Raw genomic sequence first — 24,760 nt, 5'->3', positions numbered from 1 at the left:
TGCTTTGAACTTGATATGAATGAATCATACAGTCTGTACCGATAAGCACTCTTTCCACCTAGCATTAGCTCACAAGCATTTGCACGTGTCTTTCAATAGTCTCCAAAAACAGTGGCCTCCTGGTATTCAGCTGTTCAGAGCCACCATTGCCTAAACCAGTCCTCTAGTGAGGAAGTCAGTTTGGAGACAAGTGAACTGGGTGGCTCTAGTGAAAAAGACAAGGACGCTGCCCTCGCCGGACTCCCGGTCTAGCAGGGAGCAAGGGCCTGGGGAGACTGGTGGCAGAGCCGTGCTGGGAAAGGGTTACGGGTGCAAGCGGAGACCTGGCAGGCTGCCGGTAGGGGCAGGGGGTCAGGATGGGCAGAAGTTCTTCACCACCCAAATGGCCACAGGGGCTTCGTGGCCACAGGCACTGTGGTGTGTCCTGAGGGAGGCGGGAGGGAGACTCTGAGTAAAACCCTCAGCCCAGGCCACCTCCGCAGGCTTTCTCTGCCGTCATCCTCTAACTGCCTGTGGGCAGCGACGGTCCCCCATTTCCCCGGGGCAGAAACCCTGGTGCGAGGAGCTTCCCTATAGGCAGCCCGCTGCACAGAGGGCCCGGGCGCTCCAGGTTCCCAGCTGGGGGTGCTGCCTGTGAGTGGTGCCCTCAGCAGACTCTTCCAGAAGTGACAGGTGGAGCCGGGGCTGCCGGGGTGAGGACAGTGGGCTGAGTGTTTGGAGAGGGGGTGACAGAGGGGAGCCCTCTTGGGGAGGGCTGTGGGCTGTGCCCGGCCGAGGCTAGAGGTGGAGCACAGCCGCCCGCTGCTCCTCGAGGTCCTCTCAGAGGCAGGGGCACAGCGCTGGAGGCGTGCGGGTTTCCCGCTCTTCCTCTGCAGCTCTAATCCCGGTTTCTTCATTCCCTAATGTGGAGTAGCGGTCCCCGCCCGCTAAGGTTGCCCGCAGTGGTAAAGGAGATGCCGTGTGTGGGGAGCGCTTGGCACGTTGGCCAGAACCGTGCGTGTGTAAGAAAGGAGACCCGTTCTCGCCACCCGCGGCTGTCCTGAGAGCAAGCGTGGGTCTGAGCCGGGTCAGATGATGGGGGTTGTGTCCCCAGCCCATGAACGTGCCACATGGCCTTGGACACCCCTCCTGACCTCAGTCTTCCCTTCAGTGCAGTGGGAGGCCTTTGAGAGAGGAACTCACGAGCAGCTCCTGTCTTTAGGCTTCTGTGTTCCCACGGCAGGGGTGATAGAGGGGACCCAAGCACAGACAAAAGCCCCGCTGGCAGTGGGAAGGACGCTGGCCGCCATGGTCAGGATCCTGGGCTTCTGCCTGGAAGGAAAATGGATCCCACCCCTGGAGATAGGACCATGGGTAGGCAGGGGCAACTGCTGACCCTCTCCTGTGGATCAGGTGTGTCACCTGCCTTCTCCAATCCAGCCCTTATATAGCGACCCTGAAAGGATGGTACAGACAACCCCATTTGACAGGGGAGGAAACTGAGGCTCAGGGAAGCCCGTGCCTAGAGTCATACAGCTGGTACTTGGCACAGCTGGGGTTTTAATTTAGATTTGTCTGGCACTAAAGCTATGGACTGATTTCTAGACATGAGAGAGAGAGAAGTGTTTCTATTTCTCATTTTATCTCAGAACCTTATGGCGCTGTCCAAATGCGTTGTCATCGGTGAATGGGTGAAGAGAGATAGATGAGGGATTAGAGACTGAGACTGTCCTCCTTGGTGGTTGATCCTAACAGGGGTGAGATTGTGTGGCTACTTTAAATTTGATACATTAAACAAAAAGCAAGTTTTGCTTTTCAGCAAAGCTATTAACTCTGCCACCAAGTCAGATTCCTGCTGAGCCCACTTTAATGGATAAGCCAGGCAGAGTTGATAATTGATAGCCGGCTGCCTCTGGGACGCCCGCCATTGGAAGCAGCTTGTTCTGTGGAGTAGGTTAAACATTACCCTCGTGGTGCCAGCACAGTTCACTTGCTGCCCTAGCAGATCGTCTCTCTACTGGGTGGAAGGAAAGGGCCGTGCGTTTTGGAGGGAAGCCCGGCTCTGCCTGTGTCCACCAGCACTGTGTGGTCGTGGGTGGGTCACTTGTTGTCACTGAGACTTGGTTGCTTCGTTCTGATACCTGGGAGAAGACCCTGGCTTGTGGGGAGGATTTGACTGGCACAAGTTTATAAACCACAAGGTGTGTTGTCCGAGGTGGGCAGCTACTGCTCCCTCCTCCGGGTTCAGGCATTCCAGCCTCAGCGATGCGGTGCTGGGGATGGGACACTGCCCTTACCTCCTGCCAATGACCCTGCCCTTCTCTGCACAGAGAAAGAGAAAGACCCCAAGTACTGGCGAGACCAAGCCCAGCAGACCCTGAAACATGCCCTGGGGCTTCAGAAGCTCAACACCAACGTGGCCAAGAATGTCATCATGTTCCTGGGAGATGGTGAGGCCTGGGGGCCCGAGGGGGACTGAGCAGAGCACCTGGGTGGGAGGGAGCCCAGGGTGCCAGGCTGAAGGGGCCGCGTTGATGAGGCTGGGGCTCTGAGGGGAGGGTGTTAAAGAAGATCGGGGGGCAGGCTGTGGACCCTAGAGGTCTGCTCTGCCAGGCTGTCCCCTAAGGGTCTGGGGAGGGAAGGGAGAAAGGGGCCACCCGTCCCACTTTCAGAACCACAGCCTGGTGCCACTGCCCCAGCCTGCCTTGGCACCAAACCAGAGAGCTCTGGGTACCCGAGAAGGCTGACTGGAGAGGCAGGCAGCCCCAGAGACTGAGGCCCCACTCCCCGCTGCAGGGATGGGCGTCTCCACGGTGACAGCCGCCCGCATTCTCAAGGGCCAGCTCCACCACAACCCTGGGGAGGAGACCAAGCTGGAGATGGACAAGTTCCCCTTCGTGGCCCTCTCCAAGGTGAGCCCCAGCCCCAAGCTTCCCACCTCTCGACGTGGCAGATGGAGCAAGGGGCAGGGGACTGGGTTCCGCCGGACCCTCGCATGTAAGCCCTGTGCAGGCCCTGACACGACCGTCAGACCTCCTGGTCCCCAACGCCCCACTGTGAAACCAGAAGGGCAGCAGCCACTTCCCAAGACTAATTTTGAGGCTTTTAACTCATTGATTTAAAAATCTTTTTACTTAAGTGTAGCATACACAGAAACAAAGTGCACAAGTATACGGCTTGAATTCTCACAAACTGCATGTTGTATAACCGGAACCAGGTCAAGCAACTAGATGTGACAGCAGCCAGAGGTCCCCTTGAGCCCCCCTCCAGTCCCTGGACCCCTCCCCACTGAGAGTAGCTACCATCCTGACTTTTAACACCATAGATTAGCTGTGCCGGCTTTTGTATTTCATATAAACGGAATCATGCAGTGCACAGTTGTCCCTTGGTATCTCTGGAGGACTGAATCCAGGACCTGCCAAGGACAGATACCGAAATCCGTGGATGCTCAAGTCCCTGATATAAAATGGTGCAGTGTTTGCATATAACTGTGCGCATCCTCCCATGAACTTTAAATCACTACTAGATTACTTACAATACCTCATACAGTGTAAATACTATGTGAGCAGCTGTTAAACTCTACTTTTTAGGGAATAATAACAAGAAAATAAGTCTGTACATGTTCAATACAGATGGAAGTTTTTCCCCAAATATTTTCCTTTTTAAAGACAGGGTCTCACTCAGTCATCTGGGCTAGAGTGCTGTGGCATCAGCCTAGCTCACAGCAACCTCAAACTCCTGGGCTCCAGTGATCCTCCTGCCTCAGCCTCCCAAGTAGCTGGGACTACAGGCATGCGCCACCATGCCCGGCTAATTTCTCTTTTTTTTCGTAGAGATGGGGGTCTCACTATGTTGCTTAGGCTGGTTTTGAACTCCTGGCCTCAAGTGATCCTCTGGCTTTGGCCTCTCAAAGTGCTGGAATGACAGGCGTGAGCCACTGCACCCGGCCTTTCCCTAAGATTTCCCAATCTTTTATTGGTTGAATCCATGGGTGCAGAATCCACAGATATGGAGCCCATGGAGGGCCCACTGTATACTCTTTTACATGCAGTTCTAGTTCATTCATCCTCTCCCAAGGCGGTTCATGAAGTTAATTAGATTATCACACCTCAGAGATGCTTTGGTTTTGGTTCCAGATCACTGCAAAGAGCAGATATTGCAATTAAGTGAGTCACACAAATATTCTGGTTTCCCAGTGCATATACAAGTTGTGTTTACACTATACTGTAGTCTCTTAAGTGTGCAATAGCATTATGTCTAAGAAATGTGCATCCCTTAATCAGAACATACTCCATTGCTAAAAAATACTAAAGAAGTGAGCACGTGCTGTTGGAAAAAATGGCACCAATAGGCTTGCTCGACACAGGGTTGCCAGAAACCTTCAATTTGTAAAAAACGCAGTATCTGCGAAGTGCAGTAAAGCAAAGTGCAATGAAAGGAGGTGTGCCCATACCGATGTGAGCTGTTCAACGCAGCGCACGCTGGTGGTAGCTGCTGCTGGTGGTGGTGGTGTGTAATGACTTCCAGATAGTCCGGGTCAGGCCCTGGCTCACTTCTGGGGGAATAGCAGGGACCGCTGTGCTTTCTGTGCCTTCGAGGTGCTCTCAGGCTGCTGGGGAAGGGGGACAGGAAAATAGTTTCAGGGCCTCTACTCGAGGTTTGAATGAACGAGCGGCCATAGGCGGGGTCGCAGAGGAGTCAGTGGGGCCTCTCAGTCCTACCCTCCTTCTCCCACTGCCTTCCACCTCCCCTGCCCTCCCCGGCCCCCAGCCACACACTCCTTCAAGATCACCACCCCCCCACCCCGCCTTCTCCAGGACTCACTGCTCTCTCGCCCCTTGCTGGCTCCTGCAACCCCAGACCCAGAGACAGGCTGCCGCTGAGCCCGCCTGGCCCCCACTGCTCTGCCAGCCCCTTCTCCATATGTCGGAGAGCTGGAGTCCTGCCCAGCCCTGCCAGGGCACAGGGAATGGCAGCAGGAAGCACGCAGCTAGGTGACCCTGTGGCTCAGCAGGGGGGACTCTGGTGGGTAGTGGGCTCAGCCCAGGCTGCAGGGATCCTTCCTGTGACTCTTGTGCCCAGTCCCCATAGTGTGAGTGGACGGAGTGGGCAGCAGCCCGGCCAGGGCCTGGCCATCTCTTAACCTTCTTCTCCGACCTGCAGACGTACAACACCAACGCCCAGGTCCCTGACAGCGCAGGTACTGCCACCGCCTACCTGTGTGGAGTGAAGGCCAATGAGGGCACCGTGGGGGTGAGTGCGGCCACGGAGCGCACACGGTGCAACACCACCCAGGGGAATGAGGTCACCTCCATCCTGCGCTGGGCCAAGGATGCTGGTGAGTGGGGCTGTGGGGCAGAGGCTGGGGCCTGGCTCTGAGGCCTGTCTGGGCCTCAGTTTTTCTAACTGTACAAGGGGGACAGGGTAGGAAAAGATTCCCCCTGGGGCTCCCAGCTCTGACCTGGGCATCCGTGAAATGTTCATGGGATCCCTCCCGTGACACGGAGGCTGGTGTTCTGGGACTTCATCGGTTGTAGGTTCTGGTCCCAGTTCATTTCCCTGAGTCTGTTCATTTCACTGTAAAAGGGGGGGGGGTGGGAACATAGCCCCTCATAGGTTTGGAGAGAGGAGGGTAAAGACCTAGCCCAGCGCCCGCCCTGTGGGGTTCAGGGAATGTCTCCTCCTTTTGCCTTCCTGAAATTGGGAGGCCTGGCCTGTGCCCCTGGGAACTTTAGAGTCCAGGGACGAGGCTGGCAGACACAGGTGGCGGGACCACACTCCACCTGTGATCCCTTGCGAGGGGCCCCTGGGGCCTTCCATGGGAGTGGGGCTGGGTGGGGCCCTTGATGAAGGGGAGGACTCCGGCCCAGCTGCTCACAGCTCAAGGCCCCTGGAGGTGGGGAGAGGGTCGCAGGGGCAGAGTGTCCCAGTCAGGCTGTTTGGAGGCCACCCCTGCTCGTGACACAGATGGGGAGACTGAGGCCTGGGCAAGCAGTGGAACTGACAGGAGGCCAGTCTTGCGCTGGTGGGGGGAGAAGACAGCTGGGACCCCCCCATCTGCAGACAAGCCAACCAGTCCTCTCTCTCCCACACCCCAGGGAAATCTGTGGGCATTGTGACCACCACGAGAGTGAACCACGCCACGCCCAGCGCCGCCTATGCCCACTCTGCTGACCGGGACTGGTACTCGGACAACGAGATGCCCCCAGAGGCCCTGAGCCAGGGCTGCAAGGACATCGCCTACCAGCTCATGCACAACATCAGGGACATCGATGTGAGTGCCCGGGTGTGGCTGGGGCGGGGACGCAGTGTGGGAGGCGGAGCCCGTGCTGGGCAGGAGGCCTCAGGCCCCGGCTGGCCCAGGACAAGCCGCCAGGCCTGCTCCCTCACACCGGGGATTTGCGGTTGGGGCGGGCGGGGCTGCGGGGTAAACCCTCATGTGGCCTCCCCGACACCCCAAGAACCAAGTACCCGGAGATTATTCCATAAAGTGGAACCTGGCGCTGCACCCCACCCCCAGCCCCCACAAGACAAGTGGGGAGCCCAGTGGCCGTCTGAGGGGAGGACCCCCCCTGCACACTCACACGTGCGTGGACAGACGGGCATGCGCTAGCAGCGTGACCCTGGGTCGGTTCCTTAACCTCTCTGAGCCTTCCCTTCACCAGCCCCTTTAAGAGCTGTGCCTGCCTTGCTCGCCCATTGTGACGACATAAGACAATCCCTGTGGAGCCGCACAGGGCCTGGCACCTAGCGAGTGCCCAGAAAGCGGTGGCAGCATTTGTGTGTAGCCGTGTCCTCACCCTGAAACAGGCGTCACCATACCGAGCAGGCAGACGTAGTCCTCATGCTCGCACAGACCCTACTGTCTGTTCTTGAGTGAGAACTTCTGGCTTGTTCCTTTTCAGGCTTTGATTCCCTGTGGGGGGCTGGACAGTGGGTCTGGGGGACCTCAGCCCCTTGAGTCTGGAATTGGGGTTCAGGGGGCTCAGAGAAATCTCCAGGCTGCAGCTGCTCCCACTCCTCCTCCCCGTCACCGGACAAACTCACCTGCCCTCCGATTCCTGGGTGCCACCCGGCCCCTCGCCCAACCCACATCTGCCCTTCTGCAAGGGGGGGTCAGGTGTCTCTTTCAGGACACATTCCTCTCGACCCTTCAGGGGGGCAGACATCTGAGACGATGAGAACCCATCTTGGCTTCGCCTCCCCCCGATACACGGCCTGGGACGAGTCCCTTCCCCTCCCTGAGCCTCGGTTTCCCCACCTGTCCAGCAAGAACAGAGAGACACACCTGCCTCCTCCTGGGGCCACTGGAGGCCACTATGAGGTCATGGTCGTGAGAACATTTGTTGTGCGAGCGCAGGGTGTAATTACGGGCTGCTCTTTAGAGGGCTTTGGCAGGAGCAGCCTGGGATGGGGGACAGGAGCTTAAGGGAAAACCGAGGGGAGGGAAGACGTGTCAGGAGAGGGTGGGAGGTGAGGAGGGGAGTCCACGGGGCCCTGGGGTGGGGCTGGGACCACAAGCCAGGGAGCCAGTGCAGAGGGAGGACCTGTGTGGGGACCTTCCTTTCCCAGCCGATTCTGTCCCTCCACCACCGCCCCAAAGCCCCCCAGCCCCCCGGCTGTACATGAAACAAAAATCCCAGTGTCCGCCCTGAAAATAAATATCTGTTGCCTTAAAAAAAAGAAAGAAAGAAAGAAAGACACAAACCCAAACCCCAAAGCCAAACAGCAAGTCTGTTATTTGGGGAGTTTAATGAGCCCGTGTGAAGTCCCCGCTGGGGCTGGAAACGATGAGGCTCCAGGCAAGATTGGGGGCTTCATTTTCCACTCTGGAGATGCCAAGGGGTCAGGTTCTGTGGGAACTGGGCGGGGGGCAGGACCCGTGACCTGGGGTCCCCTTCTCCTTCCCCGTACAGCCTGCCCCACCCCCAGAGCGCCTGGCTGCAGCTGGGGGTGAGGACCTGGCCTCCCAGGGAAGACTTTTCCCTTCCCTGCTTCTGGCTGCAGGAACCCCTTCCCCTGGCAGCCGCCCCCGGTGCTGGGATGGCCCCGGAGGGCTGCACTTCCTCCTGTGACAGTCCTGTGGGTGGGCGTTAGTCCCATTTTGTGGATGGGGAAACTGAGGTTGGAGAGTTCAGGTGGCAGGCCTTTGGTGTCAGTTAGCGAGAGTCAGGGTTCAAACTCAATTCTGACCTCAAAGCCCCTGGCCTCTCCAGGTCCCGGTGACCGAGGCTGGTCCTGGGGCACCTGTCCTACCTCTGCCGCCGTCCTGGACTCCGGACTCCCCCTCGGCCCCCACAGAACCCGAGTTCTAGGTGGGAAGCAGTGGGGAGGGCAGAGCAGGGGGTCTGTGAGATCCCTGGGTTGGCGGCTCCAGGGCCGGGCCCAGCTGGGCTCTGCTCCCCCAAGGTGTCCGCCAGAGGCAGCGGCCTGGGCTGGCGCCCGCGGTGACAAGAGGACACTAGTGTGGTGGTCACCACGGGCGGCTGCTGTTATGCTCTTGGCCCCTGTTTTAAAAATAGTCAGGACTTCAAACATGGACTCCCAAGGAAAACAAACATCCCGCGTCCGTCTGCCCGCGCGCACCAGCCGCGTGGGTAAAATTAGCCTGGTGGTGACTGCACAGCCGTGAGGCCTGGCCCCGCTGCCGGCCCAGCCTGCGGCGGGCTGGCTCCCAGCTGGGCTGCCCCGAAGACCTCCCTGGCTGGGGCCTCCCCCTGCACCCACGCTGTGGGAGAGGAGGCTCGGGGAGCCCCTGCCCTCGGCCCACGGTCATAGCAGGGCTCTGGTGCCAGAGTGGGAGAGGCCCCTGGTTCGAATCCCGGCTCTGCCACTTACTGGCTCTGTGCACTTGGGGGAAAAACACACTTCTGTGCCCATTTCCTTATTTGGAAAGCAGGTGACATGGGGTTCCTTGCAGCCTGAGTATGAAGTTGAGTAAGATATGTGTCTTAAGTGCTTAGTGCCTGCCACACAGTGAGGGCTCTGTAAGTGTCCTTTATCTTATAAGAGTGGGAGTTTTGTGTCAGGCTTCTGGAAGCCAGATAAGGTCATGACATGACTCTGCCCGCGCTGGAAGGGTGAGACGCGGAGAGAACCGAGCCCTGGACTCATCGCGCTGGGAAAGTGCCACACCGTCCCCAGGAGTCCAGTGTCCGGGCCAGGACGTCTTGGAACCCTGCAGCACTGATGGCTCCTGTCCCTTTAGGTGATCATGGGAGGTGGCCGCAAGTACATGTACCCCAAGAATAGAACCGATGTGGAGTACGAGATGGACGAGAAGGCCCGGGGCACGAGGCTGGACGGCCTGAACCTCATCGACATCTGGAAGAGCTTCAAACCGAAAAACAAGGTAGCCCGTTGAGCTGCAGAGGGGCCCGCGGTGGGGGGGCAGGGTGAGCCCTCCCTGGGTCTGTGGTCTCCTGCACAAGGGGGCTCAGGGGTCGTCACTGTTCCCTCCATGGGCTCAGGGGGTCAAAGAGGCATATGAATGGCAGCGGGTAGGTGATCAATCAGGGAGGTCCCCAGGGACAGGCAGGGATGGGTGGGGGGAATTCTGTCCCCCTGAGCCCTGCTGTGTGGCCCTGGCTAGGCATGAGGCACAATGGATGGAAGACGGGCCAAGGAGCCCGTGGAAGGCTGTGTGCTCAGATGGGGGGAGCCTGGGCGTCCACGCACCCCAGAGCGGACAGGCCACAGGGAAGGGCTGAGAAGCCCTGAGCAGGTGGGAGGACGGGACGGATGGGGAGCAGGGATGGATGGGAGGAGGCACGGTGGGCCAGGGAGTGGGGGGAGCCCTCTGCAGTGAGACCCTTGGCTGGGGGAGGGAATGGACTGGGGAAGAGGGGACTGGAGCTCCGGAAGGACCCTAAGCTCTGGCTCCTTAGAGCAGCCTCTGGCCCTTTAAATCTGCGTTGCACCCCCATCCCCCGGCCTGGGGCAGCTGGGGTCTGGAAATGACTGTGGTCAGGGCTGAAGACAGTGGGAGCTGCCTGGCAGCCACTTTGATGTCACTGTGGGGTTGGGTTTCTGAGAGTTCCAGGACTGGCCCCTGGGGAGGCCTCGTGGGATGAGGCTGGGCCAAGATCGAGGTGGGGGCAGGGGCTGGGAAGGGCCCCCACGGGCCGGTGGGGTGTGGGCCCTTTCCATTCCCTTGGAGTTGGCTCGGGCTGCGTTGGGGCCCCTCCTGCTGAGCCAGACACCACCCCTCCCAGCCTCAGTTTCTCCACATGGCACACGGGCCAGAGCTTCATCCTTCTCACCCAGGCAGGGTGCTTACCCAGGTGCTCGGTCTAGACCCCCAGGAACGGGGAGGGGCCCACACCATGGCCAGGCAGAGTCACTGTCGGGTGCTATGCAGGCCATTCATCCCTAGGAAATCATCCCTTAGGAGTGGGCTCCCTCAGAGCACAATTTGATAAGAGAATTTAATGAAAAAGTTGGTTTCAGAGTCAGTTTCACCTTCACCACCTACTAGCTATGCTGTCTGTGGGCCTCAGTGTCCCCATCTGTGAAATGGGAACAACAGCCCTCCCTACCCCACAGGGCTGACGCGGGGATGAAATGAGACAACACAGGAGCCATCTCTATGAAGCAAGGACTGGGGGGGCTGGAGCCCCACTTTCTTAACCTCCCCCGCCCAGCAGCCCCTGAGGTTTGAACACTGCTGATCCCAACATCACTGCCCGGAGGAGGCAGGGGTCTCCCAAGGACACACGGCTGACTCTGAGCAGTGCTGGGACCCCCAGTGCAGGCCCCAGGCGGTGCTGTCTCCAGGCTGAGCCCCGACAGCCTCTCTCTGTGGTCCTCATGCCCTGGGAAGCAGCCCTTCCTTTATCTCTCCTCCTAGAGGGGGTCCCCAAGGCAGAGCTGGGGCTTTGCTTCCTCTCTGGCTCTCCCTGGCCCCCAGAACACACAGCCTGTTCCCATCGGTGGCACTCAAGGCCCTTCGAGACCTGTGTCTGCGTCTCTTTGCCCGTGATCCCTCCTGCCTGGAATATGCCTCCCTGACCCCAGGCTGATCAACAACTACTTACCCTTCAAGGCCCTATTAGGACATCACCTCCACCAGGAAGCCCTCCCTGATCCTGCCCTTGGGCTCATGGCCCTCCTGGTGTCTCAGAATTCTCATGCCCCTGCATTCATTGTACATTATAATGGCCTATTTATTTGTCATCTCTTGAGGTCAAGAATGGCTGGTCCTTAGGGAGGGATTGTTAAATGACAGAGGAAACAATCAAATGCCCCAGACTCTGAGGCCAGCTGGAGTCAGTCCTGACTCTCCCCAGCCCCCGGCATGTGCTGATACAGACCCTTCCTCCTAGCACTCCCACTTTGTCTGGAACCGCACCGAGCTCCTGAAACTTGACCTCTACACTGTGGACTACCTCTTGGGTAAGTGGAGGGGTGGAGTGGAGGACACCGGGCTGGGAGCCTGGTGGCCGGGGCTGTGTGAGTCCAGTCCCTGGAGATAAGGCCGTAGCCTGCTCCCAACTTAGGGGCGTTTGCGCTCAGGCTGTAGGACCTGGGAGGGGCCAGGAAGGCGCCATCTTGGAGGCTGGCTCCTCCTGCTTCCAGAGCATGGGGCAGAGCGAGCACTCTTAGAACTAGTGTTTGGCAGTGCACACACTCACAGAAGGGCAAGGTGTTCTGGAAGGACAACAACCAGAAACACCAGCATGGGACACACAGGGAACCTTGTGCCACAACAAAGAATGGACCAAGCCCAGTGAGCAGAAGGGACAGTGACCCCAGACCTTCTGCTGTTTCACTGCATGAGCCACGGTGCCCTTCAAACCCAACGTGTAGATGCTACCCTGTCGAGTCCAGGCCACGGTGCTGTGTCCGGGCCCTGCCAGCGGGCGGCAGACTGATGGGTTCGAATCCCAGATCTGACGCTTCCCAGCTGGAAATAGCAAGTTCCCGCACACCTGAGCCTCGGTCTCCTGCCCCGCACGATGAGCGTGGTGGCCCCTCGCCATGGTGGCGGTGAAGGTGAAGGGAATTGCGGGCACGATTCTAGGCCCACAAGAGCCACCCAGATAAGGACCCTCCCCCCACTGCACTTTGCCCCTGAGCCTGTGTTCCCTGAGACACCCCAGGTTCCTTGGGGTCCTCCCAGCAGGGTCACAGGCTCTCAGCATCCACACTCCCCGCGTCCTCCTCAGGCCTCTTCGAGCCGGGTGACATGCAGTATGAGCTGAACAGAAACAACGTGACCGACCCGTCGCTCTCCGAGATGGTGGAGGTGGCCATCCAAGTCCTGAGGAAGAACCCCAAAGGCTTCTTCTTGCTGGTGGAAGGTAGGGGCCCCAGGCCTGCTGAGAGGGAGCTTTCAGAAACACGGCCCTGGTGTCAGGGGAGGGGGCGGTCCAGCTCTCAAGAGAATCACGATCAGCTTGGAGTGAGGGGAGAAGTCCCTCTGGGAGGACGGGTGGTGGACGGGTGGGGCATCCGCGGAAGCTCCCGGCCCAGCAAGCCGGTCTCCCGTGGGCGTGGAGACAGCGTGCCAGGCTCACCAGTCCAGGAAGGCTTCCTGAGGGAGGAGGCAAGTTATTGCCTTTCTCAGAGACCTGGCTCTGGAGGAGCAGGCAGCCCCTCAGCTTCCCTCCTCCGAAAGACAGGTGCACAGGGCCCGGCCTTCCCTCACCGGGTGCTGCCGCTCACAGGGTCCCCAGCGCTGTGGAGAGGCTGGGAGGCCGGCCTGAGCTCTCATCCTGGTGCAGCCGTCCGCTGGCTGTGTGACCTCCACCTGCGTGTTTCTGTAAAATGAGGCCCAAAATAGTCCCCGCTCCTAGCAGGGTGATCAGCCGCCATTGTGTTCCGAGACATAAAGTACTTGGAACAGGACCCAGCACTGAATAAATCCTCGGTGTTCCTATTATGAGCATCATCATGATTACACAATAGCTAAGGCAATAACAATAGGAAGTGTGAGGAAGTGAAAAGGATTCCAGAATCTTCCAAAGTTCTAGCAGCGGTTACCCTCCGTGGTTCCTCATGCTGCCTTGCTGAGATCTGCATGTATATACACACATGCGCATGCATGCACACACGCATGCACACACACACACACACGGACACACTTCACATGTGCTCTCACCACACATGCATACACGCTCAGGCCCCGCCACCTTCCAGGGCCCGGTGGCCGCCAGCCCAGCCTGGCTGCTTTCTTGCCAAACCCCGGGGTTCCCACTCAAGCACGGCGGTCTCGGTCTCGGGCTGGCCCAGAACAGGCCTCTGACGCCGAGGAACCAGCCAGGAACCAGCGGTGGCGAGCGCGGGCTCCCCTGGGAGCGTCCTCTTTGTGAGCAGGGCCAGGACAGACCGCCAGGCCAGCTGCTCCCAGAGCCACAACAAAGGGAGGACCCGCCCTGCCAGCCGCCCGGGCCGTGGGGAGGCTCAGGCTGGTGGGAAGAGAGGGCCGCCTGGCGCCCAGCTCAGGACCCTCCGAGCCGGGAGTGTCCACCCAGGCAGAGTGCGCCCTCCTGTTACAGAGGGGAGGTGGCCCCTGAGGTCACACGGCCCTCAGCTGCTAGGCCAAGCTTGCAGCCAGGCCCCGCGCTCGCCCAGAGGGAGGTGCCGTGGGATTCGGGCTCCAGCGGGCCTTTGCGGGAGCCTGCGTGGGCACCGCCCGGGCACCGCGGACCTCCCCCAGCTCTGGGAGTGAGGCGCTGCCGTGCTTGCGGCTTAGAGGGGATGTGTTCAAGGTGGAGATGGGAAAACAGGGGCTTTAGGTGAGTCACACCTGAATTCACATCCTTTCCCCACTCGGCCTCAGTTGCCCCATCTGTAAATGGGGCAGATCACACCCCGTCTGCCCAGGACTGTTGTGCCTGGCACGTCCCAGGACTCAGGGCGGCTCCCCACTCCCTACGTCCCGGAAGTCTTGAGCAGACCCTTCAAGCAGCTCGAGAGACGGCTGGGAGCGGAGTGGGCCCGTGGGAAGAGCACAGGCTTTCCAGTCCGGCGGGTCTGCCTGAAGTCCTGGCTTGGTGCTCTCCATACATGTGCCTTCGGCCCCGGGACCCGCCCTCTCTGGCCTCCGCGAGAGCGGACGGCTGCATAAGATTCCCAGGACGTGGGGCCTGGCGTGGAGTCGTGCCTGGCAAAGGTTTCCGTCCTTCCCTCGCAAAGAAGGGCTAAGCTGGCAGTGTCGTGGGGTTTGGGGTGCAGATCTTCTACCCCTGCCCCCCTCACCCCAGGCCTTTTCCCTGGTGTCACCAGGAGGCAGGATTGACCATGGGCACCACGAGGGCAAAGCCAAGCAGGCACTGCACGAGGCAGTGGAGATGGATCGGGCGATCGGGCAGGCGGACAACATGACCTCTCTGGAAGACACACTGACCGTGGTCACTGCTGACCACTCCCACGTCTTCACCTTCGGCGGGTACACCCCCCGTGGCAACTCGATCTTTGGTAGGTGGGCCTCCATCGGGGCGGGCACTGGGCACTCCGGGCTCTGCTCACCTGAGCGCAGGAGTGGGTGGGAGAAAGTTACTGATAACGGTGGGGGAACACGGGAGGGGTGCCATGGGCAGGAAGGTGGGTGGATGGGTGACTACATGGCCAATGGACAGAAGAGAAGGTGGATGGATGGGGGAGAGGATGGATTGATGGATGGATGGATGGATGGATGGATGGTGAGGGCACAGTGGACATGGGGGTTGGCTGGAAGTGATAGCGTTTGGAGGCGGTTCATGGAGGTGGTGCAGGGCCCTTCAGAGACGCCCTGAGGAGCCTGGTCTGGGGGTGGGGACTGCACTCCTGGTGCTCCAACATGACCCCTGGACACCCCTCCCCACGCAGGTCTGGCCCCCATGCTGAGCGACACAGACAAGAAGCCCTTCACCGCCATCCTGTATGGCAACGGGCCCGGCTACAAGGTGGTGGGCGGAGAGCGAGAGAACGTCTCCATGGTGGACTACGGTGAGACGCGGGCTGGGAGCGGGCAGGACGCCCCTCGGGGCTGGGCCTGGGAATAGAGTGTGAGCTTGTGGCCTAGCTCCGGGGTCTCAGAATATCACAGACTTGAGTCAGAACAACCTCAGTTTGAATCACTTTCTACAGCTTAGCAGTCCGGGGACCTTGGGCAGTAACGTCACTTTTCTCAGCTTCACTTTCCTCCATAAAGGGTTCAACCTTCCAAGGCTACCTGAAGGACTAAGTGGGTCTGCATTTAGCATGGGGCCTGGCACGTGTGGGTGCTTGGCATGTTAACACTGTCATTAGTACTGGCTGTGCAATATTCCAGTGTATGAGACTTCGCAGTTCGTGTGCAATCCCATATTGAACATTCACTTGTTCTTGTGGGGTCTGCAGGTACAGCCAGTGGTAAGGGGCTCTTCCTCCCAGCTCTGCCCTGCTAATCCCGACAGCCTGGATGATGTTAGCTTTCTCTGCTGGGGTTGAGAATGCAGGCTTCTGTATCAGAGTGGGCTCGGGTTCAAATCCCGTGGCCTTGGGCAGGATGTGCTGGGTCTCGGTTTCCTCTATAAAATGGGAGCATGCAAGCCAGGCTGGAGGGGGGATGGAGAAGCTGCCACCAGGCCTGGCAGGCTTTTAGCAGGCGTTTCTTCTGGCCCACAGCTCACAACAACTACCAGGCACAGTCGGCTGTGCCCCTGCGCCACGAGACCCACGGCGGGGAGGACGTGGCTGTCTTCGCCAAGGGACCCATGGCGCACCTGCTGCACGGCGTGCACGAGCAGAACTACATCCCTCACGTGATGGCTTACGCAGCCTGCATCGGGGCCAACCTCAACCACTGCACCCAGGCCAGCTCGGCAGGCAGCCCTGCCCCAGGGCCCCTGCTGCTCCCGCTGGCCCTGCTCCCCCTGCGCCACCTGTTCTGAGGGCCCAGCGCCTGGGCACTGCGAGCCCACAACAGATGCCAACGTCCCACTCCTGGTGCTGCCCTCTGCCCGCAGCCCACACCTCAGGGGGCAGGGGCAGGGAGGCGGAGGCCTGTGCAGCCTCTGCAGCTGCCAGAAAGGGGACCCAGGAAACCAAAGTCTGCTGCCACCTCGCTCCTCTCTGGAGTCCTCCAGGGGGCCCAGACCAATTCCTGCCCCCCCCCCCCCCCCGCCTTTGCTCCCTCCCCGCTGCCCTTTGGCCAACAGGGTAAGTTTCTCTTGGGCAGGCAGAGAGCACAGACTGCAGAAATTCTCAAAGCATCTTATTTTTCTAGCAAACATACTTCTCCAGACCCAGAGGCCCTGCAGCCTCCACAGAACATTCCGGACCTGACCCTTCCACTCCTATCTCCTTCCCTCTGGAACCCACCGGGCCCTACCGTGTTCATGTCCCTGTCCCCAGGCCCAGCCTGCCCTGCAGGGGAGACCAGTTCTCTCTCAGGACGGGGGTTTGCTCACTCCAGGGCCGCCCAGGGTTCCCAGGAAGCCACCGCAGGGTGGCCCGGGCTGGGAAGAGCAGCCTGGCAGGGCCGACACTCCCTGGCTCTGAACACACATGCCAGCTCCTCTCTGAAGCGACTCTCCTGTTTGGAACGGCAAAAAAATTTTCTCTTTTTGGTGGTGGTTAAAAGGAACACAAAACATTTAAATAAAACTTTCCAAATATTTCTGAGGACAGAGCTGAGTCTTTGTTGTCAGTGAGAAAAAGACTGAAATAAACTTATTTCTCTGGGAAGAACTGGCCTCGGGGCCAGGGTACAGGTGGGTTGGGCAGGCTAGTAGGGACCTTGGGACGAATTGCCTTGTGTCTCTGTGCCTCAGTTTTCTTACCCATGAAACGGGAGACGGCCTGCTTCTGGGTGGCCGTGAGTATTAAAGTAGTGCCTCTGTGCCCCCAAAGCCACAGCAAGGAGGACTTCAAGGGCCTGATGGTGCCCCTGCTTCGTGGTACCCACAAACAGCACCATGTACCCTGCCTGGCCCATTGCATTCATTGAACAAATACTGAGCCGATGCTGGGCACCGTATTCAGTCTTAATTTGACCGTGAACAAGACAAACGTGCTCCTTGCCCTCACAGAGCGTCAGCCCCGCTTGGCGATTGTGATCTTTCCATCCCTGATATTCACACATGGGTACTGGACTCAGAGCTGCACTTGACATTGGGGGTATACGGAGGTGCCCAAGTTTGCTCCTCTTGCCTCATTGGAATGAGAATCTCTATAAAGATGATAATCCTAACAGTTAACACTGGTCGTTCATGGTAAGCCAAGCTCTGTGCGTGATGCTTTACACGGATCCATTGCATTGACTTGTCAGTAGGAAGTGAGTCCCCATCAGCCACATTTATAGATGAGGACACCAAGGGTGCAGGAGATGATGCCGTTGCCTAAGGCCCCCCAAGCTGTGAAGCTGAGGTCTGAATCCAGGTCTGTCCTATTCCAAAGCTTCTATACTTTATGACATCCTGTGTTTATAGACATTTACAACCTCCTGCCAGCCAGGTCCTGAGGCAGACGATACTAATGACTCATAACACACACCAGTTAAATATAAACTCAGAAAGATGAGAAACCGTATGTCAGCAGTGGACATTCTTTGGGACTGAAGGCAAACCAAGCAGGTTTCTCTCTGAGCTTCCTAGCGGTCCTGGCAAAAAGGGAAGTACACCCAAGCTGCTGCTGGGATAAAAATGAAACTATACACATACATTCCAGCCAGGGCACGAGGACACATATAGCACAGTGTTTTCAGGTGTTATTCTCATATCACCTTCGCAATCTTTGCCGTATCTCTGTACTATTATTTCCTAAACGCTTCTGTAAATTCACATCTAAGCTGTGGATTATTAAAAGTTCCCCGGTACCACCTGGAATCAACTTCAGTGTCTCAGGGGTGTGCAAACCATACTTACATCTTAGGTCGGGTGCCTCCAGAGGCAGACCCTGGGACAAGAACGTGAGCACAAGTAGTTTGTAAGAGCAGCCCCAAAAGCACCAGTCAGGGATTGAGAAAGCAAGCCGGGGGAGGGAGGGACGTGTTGTTAAGCAGGTTGCCATTGTGGGCGACTAGGGCTCCATCCCACAGAGGACATCTGGGGGCAGCGTAGGAGATGCACACGAGGGGCGGAGCTGGGGTAGTTATTCCTCCACTCTCATCCCACGTTGGCTAAGGGCTGCTCCTGCGGAAATTAACACTGGTGCTTCCGACCTGCCCCTTCGAAGGTTGAGGCGAAGCCCCCAGACAAGGTGCGGGAACATCAGATGCTCAAAAGATACACACCGATGGCATCTGTTAAACCCTGGCTAGAAGCCATGGGCTGTAAGGCAGACAGATGATGTTACAAGTCTCTGTCTCCACTTGCTTGGTTCTATGAACTTGGGCAAGGTATTTGACCTCTCTGGCGCCCAGTGCTGAGCACTGTGTCTAGCACACAGAGGGCACCTGGGACCCCATTAGGAGCAAGGAGCTCTTCCTGCCCGGACTCCAGGCCATGGGGTGATGTGTCCTTCTAGAACCTGACATGGACGCTGCCCAGGCACTCCCTGCTCTCGTGGCTTCCCCACACCTCCCTCACCCAGGCTGGGCCCCGGGTCCCTCGTCACCTTGTATTTTAACTGTTGTGGGATCTGAGCTCCAATTCGAGCCAGGGGTCCAGTTCCCATGGCCACAGGACCAGACGCTAAGGACGACAGTCAGGACCCACAACACGAGGGTTCCCACTGCTCTCAGATGCTTTCTGCGGGGGAAGAACAAAGATGAGCTGACAAATCCTCTTCTATTCACTGAGACAACTCTGCCTTCTGTTAAAGATAAATCTAGAAACCTCAATAACTTGACACAGGAAGAATTTATTTCCAGCTCAAACATCAGGTGGTGCCCCTGCCCTGGTGGCTGGGACCCAGGCTCCTTCCACCTTGTGGCTCTGCCACCCCCCTCTACATTCTGGATGTCCTTTCTACCTGACCAGCACCTTGATGGGGGGACAGCTGCTTAGTAACCACTTCTTCCCGGAAGTGACACACATCACTGCCACTCATAGTCCATTGGTGAGAACTGGTCCTATGATCCCACCTAGATGCAAAGGAGGCTGGAAATGTAGTTTTCGACGGGGCCGTCACTCCCACCAACACCGCCCCGGCAGGGTCTGGCCCTTGCGTGGTATGGCTGACATTTGGGGCCAGATGATTCTTCACTGTGGGGGCTGTCCTGTGCATTGCAGGATCTCTGGCCTCCACTCACCAGATTTCTGGGGGGCAAAATCACTCCCCTGCACAGGTTGGGGACCTCTGCTCCCTAGTTAGGAAGGCGCATGGGGAGGTGGTCAGCTTGGCTTGTGCTCGGACACCCTCCAACGCACACACCCCCTTGCCTCTGGGGAGCTAATCTCTCCTAGGAAAACCGCCCAGCTCCAGCAGCCATAGAACCGTGGGCTCCCTGGGCCCCACAGAAGCCCAGAAGCTAGGGTGGGGGTGGGGGGTGGTGAGACAGCAGCGGCGTTTATAATTAGCCCTGGCTACACCGAGACCTCCCACCAGGATCTAGCCCCCGAGATCTGGGCGGTGGGGCTGGGGATTAAGTTCTCAGGGGAAGATTTGGGCTCCCGAGCTCCTGTGTGGCTTCCTCACTCTGCCTCCTCCGCAGTCTATGTGAGCCTTGGCATGGGCATGGGTGGGCACACGTGCCCCGCCAGCCAAGCCAGGGGCAGGCCGGGCTGGGTTCCCCAGGGCCGCCTCCCTCCTGCCCGTTGGAACCGAGGCTTAGAACCCTTGAGGCGGCGGGAACATAACTGTGGGCACAACAGCGGGCATCTCCCTGGTGTCCCCTGAGTACGGGGCACTGTGCGGACGTGCCTCACAGCGCACACGACCTCCTCTTCCTCCCGACCACCCTCAGGGGGCAGGGACTGTCATTATCCCCATTTCACAGATGAAGAAACAAGCAGAGAGAAATTTGGTCACTTCTCAGAACTTACACCGCGATCAAGGGCTGGAGCACCAAGCCAAGCAGTGTGGCTCCGGCGTGCAGGGCTTTAATCACACCATTGTACCCTCTGGCGTCAGGCGGGGCCGGACTCCAGGCCGGGCTGTCCCCCTTGGCTGGCGGCGCCTTAAGCGAGTTGGTTCTCCCCCCAAGAGCCTACGTTTCCCGCAGTGTGACATGCAGAAGAGGAGGGCTCGTGTCTGTGGGTGGGTCACTAACCACCGATCCCTGGTCCTGGGGTCAGGGCCTGGCGGATCACTGCCACCCCCTTGGTGGAGTGGGCTGCCCTCGTCTGTGGACGCCTTGGTCTTGCGGCTCCCACGTGCTGGGGTGGGGCGGGCAGGGTGGGGACGGCTTCCGGCTGTGAGCAGGAAGGAGCGAAAAGGAGGAAGCAGGAAGGTGACGCTGCAAAAGTTTGGGGGGTGGTCAGCAGCTTGGGATCCTGTCCTCTTGGCCTGTAAATGTCGGGGCACCCATATGTGCCCTTGCCCTGGGGGTGGGGGGTGCTGCCCAGCTGCCTACGGGCCCTGTAACCAGCCTCTGGCCCATTCGGGTCACCTGGTTGGGGAAAAACGGCAGCGAGGGGGCTGAGCCCTGAGGGCAGCAAGCCGGGCCAGGGGGAGAGGGGGGTCCGGGGGCAGGGTCTGCAGGGGTTTGAGATGTGATCATTCGCCCTCTTGGCCTCCCAGAGCACTGGGACCAGGCCTGCTCTCGGGGCATGAGCAGGTGCCGCCCTGACGCCTACCCTCGGGGTGCGTTTTGCTGCCAGATGGGCCCTTTGTATGCCCTGAGCCCCCCACTCTCAGGCTGTCTCCTGGGGCACAGGCCTCTTTCTACACTCTCCCAGCCGGAGCTCAGGCTGCAACGGGCTTCCACTGTCCAGGGGTGGAAGGCGGCCCAGAAAGGCTCTGCCACCAAGTTGAGGTCACACAGTAAAATGGGCAGAGGAGCCCAGCTTCCACCTCCAGCAAAGGGTTCCCATGGCCTCCTGGCCCTAGGTCAGCTGTGCCTTGGGACCATGGGTGCCAGTGAGAAGGACGGACTCACAGGTTCCTAGTGCCTGTCTCATTCTGTCCCCCACCCTGACTCTTCCCACTCTCTAATGACACTAGCATTGGCCCCATTTTACAGATAGGAAAACCAAGTGCCAGAGAGTGACTGGGGGCACTGCTATAGCTGTGTCAGGGAAGGCCTGTCTGTGGAGGTGACATTTGCATTGAGACCCAGTTAGCAAGACCGTGGCCTTGCAAAGATCTGGAGGAAAGATTGTTCCAGGCAGGGAATAGGGCAAGTGCAAAGCCCCTGGTGCGGGAATGAGGGACAGAAATAAGGTGACATGGCTGGAGCCCAGAGAATACGGGTGGGATGGGGACAGGAGGGCAGGAAGCGCATTAGGAGCTGCATTTTCTTCTGGTCCCAGAGACGAAGCCGCTGGAGGGTTAGAAGCAGGGGAGAGAAATGATGGGCTTGTGCTTTGGAAAGATCGCTCTGGCTGCTGGGCAGAGGCTGCCCCGGGAGTGCCAGGAGCAGATGCCGGAGTACGGTCTGGACACCTTTCTGCTGTCCCAGTTGGAGGTGGTGGCAGCTTGGAGTGGCGATGTGTGGTGGCTCGAGAAGAAGCTGGATCCCAGACGTGTTGGGAGTTGGCGCCAGCAGGGCTTGCTGGTGGATGGCACGCAGGGAATGGAGGAAACAGCGGAATCGGGCTGAGCGCCTGGGTGGACGGAGGTGCCCCTATGGGTGTGGGGGACCAGATCTGGGGAGAAAGTGGAGTTGGGTTTGGATCACGTGAAGGTGGAGGTGCCCACTGGACTTTGGAGGGGAGATGTTGGGTGGGGAGTCGGGAAGAAACAGCCTAGAGTTCGGGGAGGAGTCCAGGCTGGAGACGAGGGTTGGGATGGGGCAGAGAGAGCAAGAGACTTGCCCAAGGTCACAGAGAGCCAGTGGCCAGGACCTGAACTGGGATCTATTAGACTCCAAAACCCACTGGCGCTCTGTCCACAGCAGCGAGCGTTCAGCTCTGAGAACTGGGCATAGAGAGGGCAAGGGGTGGGGAGGAGAAGCTCTGAGAACGCATTTGGAACAACTGAGATCCTTCCAGCCTGGGCTGCCCACTCTCCAACCGCAGCCTACCCAGCTGGAGGAGCCCTGTCCCCTGCCCACTGTACAGATGGAGAAACCGGGGTCCAGAGGAGGGCAGGGCTAGGGTCTAGGTCTTTTGTTTGCCAATCACCTTTTCCACCAGCCTCTATGGTGGGCTCCTGTCTGTGCCAACTCAATGGTTCCATTGAAACCATCCAACCTGAAGGGGTGTGTCTCTCTTGAGGTCCTCAGATGGAACTAGGGCCTGGGGTCTTCCCTCCTGGGCATCCCCCAAGTGAACGTGTGCCCAACGTCTGCCTCTGCCCCTCGTCCGATCCCTCCTGGCCTTCAGGACCCCTCTCAGTCCCTGGCAGGGCAGCCTCGAGCCTGGCTCTGGTCATGGTTCCTGCCCTGCGGCCAGGACCAAGGCCCCCCTGGCCCCTGCCCAGACCACCCAGCGCCAGGGCCTGGCGGAGCCCGGCGGGGCCGGTGGGCAGTGCTCCCGGGCTGGCCAGCCGCGGTCTGGCTCCGCCTGAGGGGCTGTGGCCTGGGAACCGCTAGCTGTCTCCTTGGGGAAGCGGCTGGGATTTCCAGAACAAACAGGGAAACCGCAGGTTCCCCCGCCCGAGGAGGGGAGCTGCCTCTGGCCTCGCCTGCCGACACCCCACTCTCTAGGCTGGGCTCCCCACTTCTGGGCGGGCAGAATGGGGGACCAGTGATTAGGTTCCAGCAGAGCTGCGGAGAGGAGACACGGAGTCCCCCAGATGGAAAGGGCCCAGCTCGCAGCAGGTCCTCAAGAGACATGGGTCCCGGCCCGACGCTGGCTCCGGGGAGCCAGAGCAGCGTGGGGATCCCTGGCCTGGCGGGGCAGGCTGGGACAGCCTCGCTGATTAACAGCAGCTGGGGGATGGGGGCGCATGTGACTCCACTAAACGCCGCAATTAGAGCCCAATTTAAAGAAACGCTGTGTTAGTTCTTCCCGGGCAGATGTGATTATAGGCTCAGAGCTAAACCGTTACTAACAGGATGACACAAGGAGAGGCCCCTTCCAGGGCCTGGCAGGATGGCCGGCCCAGCCCCTGGCGGCACAGCTGGGAAACCAAGGCCCGCGCAGGAGGGGAGGCGCCAGGGCAGCCGCAGGTGAGGAGGGCGAGGCTCGAAGCTCCATCCCCGTCGCTTACCCTCTCGTCGCTTACCCTCTCGTCGCTTACCCTCTCGGAGGGATTCAGTGCCGCATCCAGGAGCCAAAGGTGCCCTGAAGCAGCCAGGTCCCTTGAAGGGGAGGGCTTGGGGCCGAGGTGGCTGAAGCCCCTGGAGGAAGTGGCCTCAGTGTGACACTGGTCATGGAGCCGGCCAGCTGCTCCCTGCCCAACCCACAGGGGCCTTGAAGTGATAATCATTATAATAGTGACAGCAGCGGCCACAGCCCCTCTTACAAAGTGCCAGCTGTGGGCGGGTATCCTCACAGTAACTGTCCGGGGAGCTGCTAGCATTGTCCCCACCGTGGGGAAGGGGAAACTGAGGCTGGGGATGGTCAGTGGCTTGCCCGAGGTCACGTCGGGACCAGTGGCAGGGAGCCAGTGGCAGTGTTATCGTTGGAACAGGTGTGTTCCTGTTGGGACTGGACGAGCTGATGAGACCCTTTTAGCACAAGGCCTGGGTGGGGTGGGGGGCAGGGGGCGCAGGGGGACGCAGGGGGCATCTTAGTGAATGGTGACGAGTGAGTCAGCAAGTGAATGAATGAACCGGTCAATGAATGAAAGGGCTGTTTAAGGGACTCTGCCCTGGGGGAGGCATGAAAGGGCCACAGGCCTGTTGAGGTCCCCTCTCCAGGGTTACCCCCGAGGCTAATGGACCACAGGACAAAGATCCAAATCTCACCTCCCCAGAAACAAGGCTCCTACCTTTCTGGGTCCCAGGAATTCCCCAAGTCCAAGTGGCCCCCTAAGGAGCACTGAGCAGCACCCCTACGGCCTGCCGCTAGTCCCAGCCACCCCCCTGGCAGAAGGGTAGGTCACATGCCCTCGTCCCCACCCTTGCCCAGGGCTGAGCTCCCACATGGGACTGGGGGGAAGAAATGGGGGAAAGCTGGCCCCTCTCCACCTCCTCTGCCTCTCCCTTCCCCCTCTGCAGCTCACTTTGGGGAGCCCCCAAGGTGGGGGCAGCGCACACTCCAAGGGGCTTGGGAGGTGGGGTGCTGGAGGCCCTGCTGGCCATGTGCCTCCCCACCCACTCCTCCCACTGCCCTGTGGGGATGCGTGAGGAGTCTTCATTCATTCAACAAATATTTACGGAGCCCCGACTGTGAGCATAGCACCCACACAGACCCCCCACCTGCTGGCCATGGCTCCACTGAGGAGGGGGCTGGCGTTTGTGTTTCATGTGCCCCCAGCCATGTTCCCAGGCACTGTCTCCACCCCCAGAAAACACAGCTGCCTGTGGGCCGTAGCTGTGCCTCCTCCATCGGACTGGCATTTCCCCAGGGATGGCTGTGAGGCCGCCATCTGACTGGTCTGTGAACCGTGCTGCTCCCGAGACACCTCTCCCCTCAACCCTCCAGCCTTCCTGGGTAGGGTTGCCAGATAAAATACAGAACGCCCAGTTAAACTTGATTCTCAGGTAAATAAAGAATAATATTTTAGTATAAGTATGTCCCAAATACTGCATGAGGTATACTTAAACTAAAAATTGTTCCTTGTTTATCTGAAATTCAAATTTAATTGGGCACCGCAGGTTTCTATTTGCTAAACCTGGCAACCCTGCCCCTGGAGCTCACTCCCTCCTGCTGGCACCTGGCCT

The 24,760-nt window shown here is 59.1% G+C and overlaps 1 protein-coding gene across 3 annotated transcripts in view; it reads left to right on the top strand.

Annotated features, from left to right (window-relative positions):
• The window catches only part of ALPL (alkaline phosphatase, biomineralization associated), a 56,801-nt gene extending 40,237 nt beyond the window's left edge, over window positions 1-16,564 (top strand). For 2 of the 3 annotated variants that reach the window (XM_045548486.1, XM_045548487.1), the window contains 10 exons: window positions 2,310-2,429; window positions 2,776-2,891; window positions 5,143-5,317; window positions 6,078-6,253; window positions 9,188-9,331; window positions 11,304-11,373; window positions 12,147-12,281; window positions 14,209-14,400; window positions 14,791-14,910; window positions 15,571-16,564. In XM_045548486.1, coding sequence (XP_045404442.1) covers window positions 2,310-2,429; window positions 2,776-2,891; window positions 5,143-5,317; window positions 6,078-6,253; window positions 9,188-9,331; window positions 11,304-11,373; window positions 12,147-12,281; window positions 14,209-14,400; window positions 14,791-14,910; window positions 15,571-15,836 — 1,514 coding nt within the window. In that variant the 3' untranslated portion in view covers window positions 15,837-16,564. Of the gene's footprint in view, window positions 1-2,309; window positions 2,430-2,775; window positions 2,892-5,142; window positions 5,318-6,077; window positions 6,254-9,187; window positions 9,332-11,303; window positions 11,374-12,146; window positions 12,282-14,208; window positions 14,401-14,790; window positions 14,911-15,570 lie in introns of those variants that run through there. The other variant, XM_045548488.1, reaches the window with a different exon arrangement.
• Window positions 16,565-24,760: the final 8,196 nt, after the last annotated feature.

The sequence above is a fragment of the Lemur catta genome, chromosome 3, assembly GCF_020740605.2.
Source record: "Lemur catta isolate mLemCat1 chromosome 3, mLemCat1.pri, whole genome shotgun sequence".
NCBI classification, from domain to species: domain Eukaryota; kingdom Metazoa; phylum Chordata; class Mammalia; order Primates; family Lemuridae; genus Lemur; species Lemur catta.
The sequence above is the reverse complement of the archived record's forward strand: the minus strand, read 5'-3'. Positions and strand labels throughout refer to the sequence as shown.